At 46.3% G+C, this 13,796-nt stretch overlaps 1 protein-coding gene across 4 annotated transcripts in view; it reads left to right on the top strand.

Moving 5' to 3' along the window:
• The window catches only part of LOC111142039 (stabilin 2), a 167,851-nt gene that overhangs the window by 114,817 nt on the left and 39,238 nt on the right, over positions 1-13,796 (top strand). For all 4 annotated transcript variants that reach the window (XM_022494966.1, XM_022494965.1, XM_022494968.1 and 1 more), the window contains 6 exons: positions 2,731-2,776; positions 3,597-3,673; positions 5,715-5,840; positions 7,600-7,673; positions 9,332-9,403; positions 12,736-12,855. In XM_022494966.1, coding sequence (XP_022350674.1) covers positions 2,731-2,776; positions 3,597-3,673; positions 5,715-5,840; positions 7,600-7,673; positions 9,332-9,403; positions 12,736-12,855 — 515 coding nt within the window. The remainder of the gene's footprint in view (positions 1-2,730; positions 2,777-3,596; positions 3,674-5,714; positions 5,841-7,599; positions 7,674-9,331; positions 9,404-12,735; positions 12,856-13,796) is intronic.

The following is a 13,796-nucleotide window of genomic DNA, read 5'->3' as shown; positions in this document are numbered from 1 at the left end:
AAAGAAAAGAAAAGAAAAAAGAAAAAAGGAAAGCAAAAGAAAATAAGAAATACATTCCCACAGCAGGAACAAACTATCATTAATATTTTACAATAGGCTTCTATCCTTCTCCTAGGTAATAAACATATGTGGATGAGACCACACTCAGCCTACTTTTTCATTTCACAATATGTCATGGATATCGCTCCATGTGAATAAATACTGATAAATATCATTTTTAATTTTCATATAATATTCCATTATATGACTATACCACTCTCTCTAAAACCAATTTTCTATTGTCATCATAATGCTGCAATGGATGTCTTGTGCATACATCTTTCGCATTTGTCTAACTAATTCATTCATCAGTATTTCTAGAGATGGGATTTCTGAGTCCCAAGTTATCACTTTGGGCGAAGGGTTTGCTGCTTATAGCCAAGTTGTCCCTCAGAGAGTACATCCATTTAATTTCCCACTGACAGGATCTGAATAGGCCCATTTCCCCCAACCCCAACCACACTATACTGATGGGGTTTTTTTTTTCTTTTTTTAAAGATTTATTTATTTGAGAGAGAGAGAAAATGTGGAGGGGAGGGGCAGAAAGAGAGGGAGAGAGAAACTTAAGCAGACTCCCTGCTGAGCCCAGAGCCCAACACTGGACTGGCCCCCATGACCTGGAGATCATGACCTGAGACGAAACCAAGAGTCAGACACATAACCAACTGCACCAGCCAGGAGCCCCTGCACTGATGTTTCTCAAGGTGCTCCAAGGACGGACCTCCAGGCTCACTCTTCCTTGCTTTCCTTACTGGGGAGAAAGAGCCAGCCTATCTCCACATGCTCACCCAATCTAGACACCACCCGCTTGGCCTTCAGGCCTTCCACACGCACCCCCTCATCCCTCACTAGCATGTCTACGTTATTCTAACCTCCACAACCCTCCTGCTGCTCAGCTCCCAGCAGGAGCCTTGGGATCTGTCCCTCTGCCCTCTGTCCAATCTTCCTCAAGTGCACCCTCCACATGGCTGCCAGAGAGAACTTTCCAAAACATAGATGTCTTAGTTCGGGCTGCTATAACAAATACTAGAGACAAGATAGATTATAAGCAACCAAAATTTCTCCCTCACAGTTCTGGATGCTAGAAGTCTGAGATCAAGTGCCAGCACCATGAGGTTCTGGTGAGAATCCTCTTCTGGGTTGCAGCCAGCTAATCTCTCATGTCCTCACAGAGCAGAAGAGGCCAGGGTGCTCTCCGGGCTCTCTTTTATAAAGGCACCCATCCCATTCATGAGCACTCCACCTTTATGACCTGACCATCTCCAAAGGCCCAACCCCCAATAACATTCCCCTGGAGATTAGGCTTCAAGACATGGATTGGCGGGAGAAAGGGGACACAAATGTTCAGCCCATAGCCATAGGTCAGATTCTACTTCGCACTCCCTCCCCGGACTTGACAACCTGCTATGGTTCTTCATTGCCTCCAGGAGAAAGTTCATTGCCTGCAAGAGAAACCGCTTGGCAGGGAGGAGGACAAGGCTCTTCACCAATTGGCCCTCACCCAGTTTTCCAGGCTGGTCTCCGTGCACACCCTGCACAAGGAATTTCCAGCCTAGAAGTGGAAGTAAATGTTCAATAGTGTTCAAAAACTAATGGCATGAGAGCACAGAGGAAAGAGCCTGTAGACTAGAGCGAGGAAGAGAACTCCTTTGTCGGGTGCAAACGCCCCACTCCCGAGCTCATGGCAGACATCACTGAAGCCACACAAGGGCACCTCATCCCACCCAAAAGGGCACAGCTTGTCGCCACTACCTGCTCACTGACGTTCTCAAAGATTTAGAGCACCTTTCAGAGAGGAGGACCTAAAAGATGATGGGGAGTTCAACCAACAGAGAATGGCAAGATAAGGGATTTCCAGGCTCAAGAAAGAGCAAACATAAAGGCACAAAATCTCATTGCACACATTCCAGCCCACTGAAGCCTCTCACTGTTCCCTCTGATGCAAAACAGGCCACTTTGACAGTCAAGTCTCTCTTTCCAGACCTTCTATGTGACTCGACAAGCTTTAATGAGATTCTATCCCAAAGGCTCTTAACACAAGCATTTTCCCCGAAAGATACTCTCTGTTCATCTCTAATGATTTCTTTCTGGATCGTCTCCTGCTGGGAAATCTCTGTTAGGGGGGCATCCAAGGGCAAGAGCCTATGCTGTTCCAGGAAATTTAGGAATGAATTGAGCTAATAGATAATAGGCACCTGCTGTGTGCCTGCCCAGCCCTGGGTTATTTTTGCATATGCAATAGAAATAAAATAACATTTTAATATTCATTATAATTAGGTTTTGCTTGTTTATATCACCCCATAGTAAGATGATGAAAAACTAGACAGAAAAGGAACATAGGAAATATAAACAAAAGTAAAAAATCAGGCCCCAGGGAGGAACACGCATCGACAGCCAGAGCCTGAAGAAGATACTGTGTTTTACTGTCCTTGCAGCCTCACTGTGTGACACAGGGCCTGGCACACAGTAGGCAACTCCATCAGGATATCTGACCTTCTGATTGGGCTCTGAGCTTCCTGGCAGTCCATGCAAAAAAGGATTTACCAGGTCACAGAATTTTACATGGTTCACATGATACATAAAATTACTTTTGAGGAATTAAGTCTTTTGTTAGCACCAAGTACTCAAAGAACATTTTTGAGGTAGGTTTAGTATGAAAGGACTGACCCAACAACTGGTTCTCTTTTTCAGAGATCACAAAAGATGACTGCAATGGGATATGCCACACGAGTGCCAAGTACGTACCTTGGAACTTTCTTTGGGGGTGATGCAAAGGGGATCCTCTCCTAGAAGCGTCTGCCTCAGGGTAATCGTTTCCTGAGACGTTTTCTGGAGTTAGGATAAAATCAAGTATGAAATGAAAATTCCCTCTGAAAAGGCCACCAGATTGCCAGATGCGGCCTTTTAAACAAGCTGCCCCCTGAGTTACCTGGCCTATTGGCAAGAATGCCAGCTGTTACCCCCAGTTCAAGCCACAGGGACCCTTTCATAGAAGCCAAGGGCAGGCCAGTGCACCTGACCTTCATCCAACCTTGCTCCCGCTTCACCGCCAAGACTTACTTGTTCAGACTTTCAGCTTCATACTCCTAACTCCCAGAGGGGCTTCGACCTGAATTCAAATCGGCCTCTGTCCTTTTCATGTCTGCATGACCTTGAGTCAATTACTTTATGCTTCTAAGCCTCAGTTTCTCCATCTATAAAATGGGACTAATAATACCTGCTTGTTAGAGCTATTCGATATTGTGTATGTTCTACAAAGTAATGTGCAAAGCACAGCTCCGAGGACATAAGTGGCTCTCTAAAGATGGGTAGCTATCCTCCCTATCCCTGGGCCGATGCCTCCATGTGCACACCCTGCAGTTTTAGCTGCCCCTGGTGGGGCGGGGAGGCATGCTACAAATGACCTCTCTTTCCAAAGCTTAGGCAAGACCTTGAAGAGCCACGTGGGAGCGGGAGCAGGAGCTGGGATGCTGTCAATGAAGGGAGCAGTGTTGTTTTTTGTTTGTTCGCTTATTTGTTTATTTTCTACAAATAGCCCTTGCCCTTTCTCATTGCAGCTGCCTTCTCAATCCAGACGGTACAGCCTCTTGCAAATGCACAGCAGGGTTCCAAGGGAATGGAACAGTTTGCACAGGCAAGAGAGGAAAGGGTCTGCTGGGGGGACACAAGGCTAGTGCAAGTTGTTGAGAGGTCTGTGTTCCTGCAGACTGGATGGGCAGCTGCTACCAGCTGCTGACGGTTACCTGAATGGAACAGGGCCACTGATGGGGCCCCACGGCAAGAAAACTACTATTTACAGACGGGGCATGTGTTGGCTTAGGAATGGGTGGGTCAGTTGCACCTGTTTTCTTCCCCAAACAGTGGTGCACGACCTTGACCATGATTGAAATCACCTGGAGAACTTTAAAAACACTGGTTTGATTGACCTAGGGTGTGGCCCAGGCATGGGGACTCTGGAATGGGACAAGGGCTTGAATCCCGGTTCTTCCTCCTACTACCCACCTGGCTTTGGGTGGGTCTCTTACCTGAGCCACCTTAGTTCACTTACAAAGTAAATAAAACTGTCTACCCTGCTGAGTGGTTTGGGCATGAAGTGACCTCTCTGTACAGTGGCAGAATGAGACAGCAGCTTAAAGTAGCCCTAGCATCAGACCTTCCTGGGTTTGAGTCTAAGTTTTTATCATTTGTGTTATCTTGGGAAAGTTGCTTGACTGATCTTTGCATCATTTTTTTTTTTAATCTGCAAGTTGTGGATAGTAAGAGAATCTCCCTCACTGGACTGTTGGGTGATAACCTGGATTAATCCCTGTGAAGTACTTAGAACAGTCTTGGCACAGAGCATACTCAATAAATGAGAGCCAATATTCTTATGGGGCCCACCACGTATTTGGTGCTAGAAAAGTGGAAACACTTAGCATCATCTTCCTCTTACGCAGCTTGTCCTGGCAGGCTTCAGTCCAGATGATAGTGGAGCTGGACAGTGAACCTACCAGCCTGCTTTCTAGACCATCTCCCCCTGGGGATTGCCCCAGCGTGCAGGCCCCCTGACCCAGGGCCCAGATGCTTCCTACAACAGGGATGTGCTCAGTATGCCAGGGAAAACAGCTAGTAAGGGACAACAAGTGGAACGTTTTTCTTGCCCTCTGCTTTTGGAAAAACAGCAAAAGCAGAAGACACAAGTTAATAGGAGAACAGCCAACATTTGTGTAACACTTTCACATACATGATCAGATGGGAGTCTCTAAACTTGTAAGCAAAACTCGATGGGAGGACCCCAAGGTTCATATTAACTAAGCGGCTTGTCCAAAGTCACAGTGTGGGATTCCAAGTCGATCTGGGTCTTTGATCTACTTTGAATTAATTTGAGTACATGTTGTGAGGCCGAGGTCCAAGTTCATTCTTTTGTATGGGAAGACCCAATTGTCTCAGTATCATTTGTTGAAAAAATTATTCTTTCCCCCATTGAAATGTTTTGGCATCTTTGTGGAAAATCAGTTGACCTTAGGTATATGGGTTTATTTCTGGACTCTCAGTTCTATTCCATATATAGACATCCTTTATCAGGTTAAGAGGAAGTTTCTTTTTATTCCTTGCCTGTTGAGTTTTTTTATTAAAGGCATGAAATTTTATCAAATGCTCTTGTTCCTTCTATTGAGATGACCATGTCGGTTTGTCTTCTATAATTCTATTGATATGCTGTAGCACGTTAATTGATTTTTAAATGTTGAGACACCTTTCATTCCTGCAAAATTCCCAGTCGGTTATGGTGTTTAATTCTTTTTATATATTGCCAAATTTGATTTACAAGTATTTTCTTGAGGATCTTCGTGTTTATATTCGCAAGGGATATTGGTCTGTAATTTTCTTGTGCCGACTCTGTCAGGCTTTGGTCCCAGGGTGATACCGACCTCATAAAATGAATTGAGAAGTTCTCTCCCCTCTTCCAGTTTTGGAAGAGTTTGTGAAAATTGTCTCTTTATCCTCCTTTAAATGTTTGGTAGGATTCCCCAAGGAAGACATCTGGTGATTTGTGTTCTTTTGAACTCTTCATATTTAATCCAGTTCCTGACATTCTGAGGTATCCTCCATCTCACTCGAGTCAAAAGGCATCACCAGGTTTTTTTTTTTTCCCCTCCATCTCCTGCTCTGCTCTGCATCCCATCTCTCTCCGACAGCCATCAATGCCTGTGAGACCAGCAACGGAGGTTGCTCTACCAAGGCTGACTGCAGGAGAACCACCCCTGGAAGTCGGCAGTGTGTGTGCCGTGCAGGCTACACAGGCGATGGCATCGTGTGCCTTGGTAGGTACCATCCCTCACTGTCCGGTGGCCAAGTTTCAAGAATCAGAGCCCTGGGCACCAGTCCTGTTATTAGGACCTGCCACTTCTGGAATCATCTTTAAGTGTATCTGGGCAGGAATGCGTGAGGGTGTGAAAATGTGACCGCAACAGGATGAAGGTGTGTGATGGCCAAAAATCACCTGGGAAGGAGAAAAAGGAGAGGCTTGTTCCAGTTAAATGCTATGGTGGTGACTGAATTTTTTAACATTTATTAGTTCTTTTTTTTTTTTTTAACACAATAGCACATTCTTGCGTAGAAAAATTAGAGAATGCATATGTGCTGGGAGAGAATATTCTGGAAATAACCACCCTCCCTATTGTCAGATCACTCCAGTTTGCTATGAGACACATACTTCTTTGAATGAAAATTCTGTTATGATCCATAGTATTTATTAGGCTTAGCAGTATGAAAGAACAACTCTCCCTGAAAATAAGTATACCCCCAAATCACTATCTTCATGGCTACACATGGCTATACTCTAAAGGTATGCAGTAGTAAGTTGTCTGACTTTTGACGTTTTAGTTTAAAAAAAAAAATTGGCATACAACCGTTGTGAGAATAATACAAAAGCAGTCCCACTTGCTTTTTACCTGGATTCACTATTGTTAATGTATTTCTCCATTTGCTTTATCATTTGCTCTCTTTGTGTCTGTATATATTTTTCCTAAACCATTTGAGAGTAAACTATATATATCATATTCCCTTTACCCCTTAAATACCTGAGCATATTTGAGAATAAGGGTAAATTCTTATATACCCACGGCAGCTACCAACCAGCTTCAGTCAATTTACTACTGATATAAGATGTTTGTCCAATTACCATTTGTATTCTAATTTTGTCCGTTGACCCCATAACATAATGTCCTGTTTGGGCATTTTTTCCTCTGGTGCAGGACCCAGGTTAGGAATGGACATTGTAACACCTTGAATCGGGGATGGTTCTCCAGCCTTGCTTTGTCTTTTATGACATTGACATTTTGGATGAAGACTGTCCACCACCCCAACTTTCTTGTTCATAGCATGTCCTTCATTTGGGGTTGGTCTGATGTTTGTTTATGATTATACTGAGATAATGCCTTCCAGACCCAGTATCACAGGAGTGATAATGTGTCCTGCTCAGGATATCACACCAGAGGCTCATATTTCCAACTGTCTCTCATCTGCGATATTAATTTTGACCACTCGGTCAAGGTGCTATCTGATTTCTCCATGGGACAGTTGATTTTCCCCATTGCTACTAAGAAGCATTCAATGGGGAGATATTTGAACACCAAGCAAATATCCTGTTCCTCACCAAAGTGTCCTTGTAGACAGAGATTTTATTGATGATTCTTCCCTGAAGCAATTATATTGTGATAGTTGCAAGTGACTTTCTTAATTCCTAAATTTCTTCTTCATAGCATATTGAATTAGACTCCTAGATTCTATTATTTCAAGTCCTTGGCTGCAAAGTGCTCATATTCATTCAGTAGAGGGACAGATGCAAGCCCACAGACTATGCCTTGCTGGCACAGTCCCAGCGCAGAGGAGCTGACTTTGAGAAATGGTAGCTGGGACCTTCCCTGTTGGGTTACTTCTCCCACAGTCATTAGAAAACCAAATCACACTTGGACATCTGCTCGCCTTGTTCAGTTAGCCATCCCGACTGTTTCCTCAAGATGTCTTTACTTGAAAATGAGGTTTGAATTTCATGCCAGGTATTGGCTTTTTGTTTTAAAGAGATCAACCCATGTTTGGAGAACAATGGTGGCTGTCACAAGAATGCAGAGTGCACACAGACTGGACCCAACCAGGTGAGCTCCACCCCCTGAGGACCCCCAGTTTTCCTAGGGGCAAATTCCTGGGTCTTCAGACCCAGCCTGAGGGAGAGGGGCTGAGAACAGACCTGTGGACGCCAGCAGTGTAAAGCAAACACTGTAGGGGATATTCTAAACAAATTCCCAAAGAGGCCATTCTGTGGGGATGAAAAATGGTGGGAGTGAGGGGACAAAGGGTTCTTGAGAGAAGGAGCTTCTTGAGTGCAGAGATGTAGACGGCTGCCAACAAAACATGGTTTCAGAAGGACCTAGAAAGTTTCCAACAATCCTCTCCTTTCTTTCGGCTTTCTGATGTCCAGAATCCCACACTTTTTCTTTGGCTTGAGGCTCTGAAATGCATGTGCCACAGCAGAAGACAGTGTTCTTAGGCCCTCTGTCAGTTGTTTATTCCCTAACACAGTGAACTTTGCAGCTGCAACCAGCCCAACAAGGAAGTCACCTACATCAGAAACTGGATGATGAGGTGAAGTCCCCAGGGAATGTTCTAGGGACCTTGTTGAGTCCCAGACCTCAATGTCAGGTCTCCCAATGGGCAGAACCAGCAGGTGCCTCAAGTGCTCAAAAATAAGAAAAAACAAAACAAAACACTTATTTTAAAGAATTGTGTGTGTGTGTGTGTGTGTGTGTGTGCATGCGTGTGCACACGCACGCGCACATATAGGCTTGGAAAAACCCAGCACATTTAGATAGAGCTGGGGGTTCAGCTCTTGCCACTGAGTTCTTACTTTAAACCACATAGAAACCTAGAAGCATTGTGCTGCTCAAGGCCTCTACAAGTCCTCCTCTACACCTAGAAGGCTGTGAGAGGGACACAGGGTTGATCCCTGAGACAGGACCTTAGCCCAGGAGCAGTGGCTGAGGGTGTCTTGATAAAGCTTTGGGGCTGAGGTCCAGGCCTGTAATGAAGGAAGAGGCAGAGAAGTGAACACCTGCCGTTTGACCCTGGCTGGCCCTGCCGATGAGTTCTAGTTCCAACAAGTAGACATCAGACCTCAAAGCTGCGTCTCTAGACACACCAGGAGCATGGCTTGATGACTAGAATGTAGCTGGGTTTCAGCCCCACTCAGTCCTGAGCAGAGCACCAGGGAAATGAGAGCGAAGTAGACAGTCCCCGGCTTTCTGCAGACAGTGTCCCCTCCCTCATCTTCAAGCCCCCAACCCCCACCTTGGTCAAACAGTGGGCCTGATGGATTGTTTTCACCTGCGCCCACCATGTGACTCTAAAGCTCTCCTCCCCCAGCTGGTGCCTTGGGGCAGAGCCTGGGTGGAGGTGTGCGAGAACCCAGTGGGAGCGGGAGTGGGCCATGGCTTAGCTTCCTTGCCACTGAGCCTTTATCAACCAAGGTGACCAAAGAGGTGAGTGCTGAGAAGGCAAGGGACCAAATAAGGTAACAGTGTTTTTAAAAAAAATAAAGTCTCTGGGCAGCAAAGCTAGACAACATAGGAGATCCCGGTGCTAATGTGAAGTGTGTCAAATGTGCTAAAATGTCAGATAACAATTATCATCACAGGCAAGGTCTTGCCTATATCAAACATAGACTCTTGTGGGATCACTGTTACTACTATAGAATTGGAACATGAGAGCCAGCAGCATCTCTCTGTGAAATCACGCATTTCCCTCCCCTCCCGGACAGGCGGTCTGTAACTGTTTGCCCAAATACACGGGAGACGGGAAGGTCTGCACGCTCATCAACACCTGCCTAACCGTGAGTACAGTTCTGGGGCCAACGCCCTCGGTGGCCAGGCCTGGGTTGCCTCCTGCTCCTCTCCTGGGGGGTGGTGCACACAGCTGCTTCTGGGCCGTGAGGCTCATTTCTCCCTCACGTTCCAGCTGAAGTTGGAGAAACTCCATTCTCTGTCTCTTCTTCACATGGCCTTTGCCTCTATGTGGGCATCTTCTCTTCTGGTAAGGACTCCTGTGGACTCTACCTTCTTCATCTAGAATGTTCTCATCTCTAGATCTTTAATTATATCTGCAAAGACTCTCTGAACAAGGTCACAGTCACAGACACCAGGATTTAGGACATGGGCAGACCTTTCGGATATAGAGCAAGCACATAGCACAGTCAGAACTTGAACCCATGTCCTTCTTATTCAGAGGCTGCACCCTGGATCACTTTTCATGGTGTTTGTTCCTCTCATGAGGCAGCAAGCCCCAGAGGAGGATTAGTCTCTGCACCTTATTTCCCTTCTTCATATCACCCACCTCCAGCCGTAGGCATGAGAACAGCACAGATGCCACACAATTAAAGCCCTTCCTCTCCAAACTCCATCCAACTGTCCCCTTGTGTTAGTCTGGCAAATGCCTCAGGAGACCACGCCCGCACATGAAATGATGGCAAAAAGCAGAGTGCTAGGATATGGAACTGTTACGACCAGACCCACGGCCAGCTTTATTTCCACAGCAATTCTTCGATGATCCTTTCCGTCTGTCTGTCTGTTTTGTAACGGCCACCTTGTCTTGGCAACTCACACAGTGAACACACATGCGCCTGACACTCAGGTACAAGTCATTAACTCATGTCCACTGCACCCGTGACTGCCACCACCCCCTGGATTCTTTTCAAAAAGAACAGAAGTTTGTTGTCTTGCAAGATGAGTAGAATTGAGGCATGTTTCTCTGCAGATGAGTATGATCCAATAGAGAGAAGGAAACCAATACTGAGGGGAAGGAGATGAATTGTTACAGGAGGAAGGTACAGGAGTGGATGAGGGGAAAGGGACCCAGAGCCCACAGCTGAGTCTCTGAGAGGAGCAGGGGCAGTGGTAGGTAGGCAGGTGGTCGGTCAGTCAGGCAGTTAGTCAGGAAGGTCATTAGTCAATCAGTTTGTTAGTCAGTCAGTCAGTTACTGAGTCACTCGGGGCCCTTATTGCAAATTAGCTTAAAAATGTCTGTGTCTGATCATTCCAAATAAATTGTGAGCCCCGCGAGGACAGAGACCACTCAAATTTCTACATATCCAGTGGGAAACCTCACACTAGATGACACACATCTAGGTCGATGGGCTTTCCCTACATACCAGGCACCACTTCAGGCACTGGGAGTTCATCTGTGACCAAGCGGTGAAGTCTCTTCCCTTCAAGAGTTTACACTGAGGGGAAGAGATGGGCACTGGTGTGTAAGCGACTGGTCAGTTGTCAGTGTATTTGTTAAATAAGGAAAGTAATGTTGGTGGTCAGGCCCAGGCAGGTGGTGAGCGTCAGGGCAGGAGGATGGGTTGGTTATTGGGTTTATTTTCTCCATAAGGCATGAGGTGAGTTCATCTGCTGAGGTAAGGGCCAGGGGTTGAGAGCTTCACAGAGGAGTGAAGGTGTGAAGTGCCTTCTCCAGGGAGAGAGAAGGTAACACACTGAAGGAGTCCGGCAGCGTCGGTGCTTGTGTGGTAACTTGGTTGGGAGTCCAGACAGCAATGCCCTGCCTGTCCATCAGGCCGGGCCCAGAGGCAGCGGTGTACCGAGCCCTCCTGTGGGCCACTGGGCTAGGACCAAGCGAGGAGCTAGGGGTGACCAGGCTGAGGTGGGAATGTGGGTGAGAAGGAAATTGGTTCAAAGGAGGCTGGAGCCACAGCATTAGAAGAGGTGAGTTGAGAAGATAAAAGCTGGTAGTCAGAGACAGCGGGATGCTGACACAGAGCTCTCAGGAGCAGTCCCCTTTAATGTCGGGACAAAGTCAAGGGTGGTCCAGCAGTGGTGGCAGAGGCAGAGTGGGGGCAGGTATGGTGGAGACTATTGACAGGGATGTTGATGGCACTGAGGATGACGTCGGGTGTGGAGGGAAAGCCGCTAATCCAGGCACCACTGCTAGGACCGAAGAAGGGGCGATCGTAGACTCCATGTGTCCTCAGAGAGCTGGAAGCCCAACAAGAAAGACTCCCTCCTACCCCCCCAGACCATGAAGTGTGGGGTAAGGGAGGAAAAGAGCTTTGCCTGAGGGGTGCAGGGAAACCTGATACCTCTTCCGTAAGAGGCAGAGAGAGTTTTCTGGAAACAGGTTGGAGACTGTCAGGAGTTTAATGGTGGTGAGTTTCAGAAGGCACCAGGAAGGGTTTGTGAAGGCAGAAAGGGATGCATGTGGGGTCAGATCATAATTTCTAGAGCAGCGTGGAAGGGAGTGACCGTGAGGTAGGAGGGAACCTTGAGCACCCAGACCTTGACTGAGATAAACAGCAAAGTGGCAAAGAGGGGATTGGTCTTGGTGGTCTTACAGCAGGCTGGGTATCGGGATGGTAAAATCCTTGGTACCTGGCTGGAAGATCCAGGGCCCCCAGGAGATGGTGATCGGTCTTGCAGAAGGCAGCTTTCTTGGAGAGCTCACGGAACTGTGTCAGCTTGAGGCAGGAATCTGAGACAGTAAGTTCCTCCCAGGCCTCCCCGAATATCATGCTTCACAAAGACTTTGGGAACAACGGTTAGAGGAAAGGAAGATTTTACAGCTGGCCTTTAAGTCTGTTGAGCTCCTTCTTTGTCAACCCCATCAGGGTTCTTTCTCCTGAGTTCACATTTTTTCCTCACTCAGAAACTTGACTTACACTGCAGAGTCCTTCTCGGTGTTCCCATGGATTTCAGCTTTGAGCTGTACTTTGCTTTGTTTCTATTTTAGGTCTCTGTCCCGTCTTCCACGGTTTTTAAGCTCTTTGTGGACAAGGACAGTATGTTGTTTTATACCCACTGCCTTCTAACTGGTGACGGCTACCTTGGCTCTTATGAGATCAGAATTTAAGTCTAAAGCTGGGAATTGTCAGACAAGATTGGTACTTTTGTGGACAACACCCAGGTGCCAAGAAATTCTCCATTTGGCACCTCTGGGCTTGTCTATAGAGGGCTGGAGACCTGGGATACAAGGTTGGGTGAATAAATGGCCCTTGCCACTCTAGGGAGTTGAAAGGCAAGTTCAGGAAAGGGGCAAATCATGCAAACAAGTCAGTTAGAGAGTGAATAAAAAAATAAATTTCAGTACAGAATTGCTTGGTAAATATTGGCAGAGCTGGCAAACAAACTGGTCTGACTCCTATCCCCCACCCCTCGGAAATTTTACCAGAAAAATGGCGGCTGTAGTGAATTTGCTATCTGCAATCACACTGGGCTGGAAGAAAGGACGTGTACTTGCAAGCCCAACTACATCGGGGATGGGTTTACCTGCCGTGGGAACATCTACCAGGTAAGGAAAGGCGTATTTCCATAAAGTAAACCCCACATCCCTCACTGCACCAAGGATCCAGGTTACCCAAGGAAGGTGCAAGTTTTGTAACTCGTAAAACTACAAAAATGGGAAAGACTGTTATATAAACTGGCAATGAGAAGGGATTTTATCTACCCAATTCTCAGATTGATGGTTCTAGAGTCAAAAGCACCTGGGTTTGAAATCAACTCTGCCAATTAAAAATGTGCCACTGGGCAATAACTTCACTCTCTAAGCATCAGCATTCTAATCCATAAAAAATAAAATACTAATGGCACCAAGCCCATCAAGTTGTCATAGAAATAATGTATGCAACAGGCATGGAGCTCAGAGTGACTCCAAGGCATTACCATGATGTGGGTTTCTGTTGGAGCCTATGGGTGTGTCCACATGCACAAGCAACTCTGCCAGGCATAGCGGACAAGGCAGTGTAACGCTTGCAGATTTATAAAGTGAATGTTCTGGGGGCTCCTAGTGGCTCAGTGGGTTAAAGCCTCTGCCTTCGGCTCAGGTCATGATGCCAGGGTTCTGGGATTGAGCCCCGCATCAGGCTCTCTGCTCAGAGGGAGCCTGCTTCCCTTCCTCTCTCTCTCTCTGCCAGCCTCTCTGCCTGCCTCTCTGCCTGCTTGTGTTCCCTGTCAAATAAATAAAATCTAAAAAATAATAATAAAATAAAATAAAGTGAACGTTCTGTTATTTGGTTTAAAGAGGGACTAGAGCATTCTGGCTAATCAAATATTCCTGTTAATGGGGAAATGAAATCTGCCTTAAACCCATAACTGTGGTTTTTTTTTTTTTTTTTAAGATTTGAACTTTTAAAAATGCTCCTATAGCTCCACTGCTTCTGGAAATAGCTGGAACTTTCTTTGATAAATCAGACAGTGACTCCAGAGAGATTTTAGAACTCACAGCATGTCCCT

Source organism: Enhydra lutris, unplaced genomic scaffold (assembly GCF_002288905.1).
Source record: "Enhydra lutris kenyoni isolate GAN:26980312 unplaced genomic scaffold, ASM228890v2 scaffoldscaffold7, whole genome shotgun sequence".
In the NCBI taxonomy this organism is placed as follows: domain Eukaryota; kingdom Metazoa; phylum Chordata; class Mammalia; order Carnivora; family Mustelidae; genus Enhydra; species Enhydra lutris.
The sequence above is the reverse complement of the archived record's forward strand: the minus strand, read 5'-3'. Positions and strand labels throughout refer to the sequence as shown.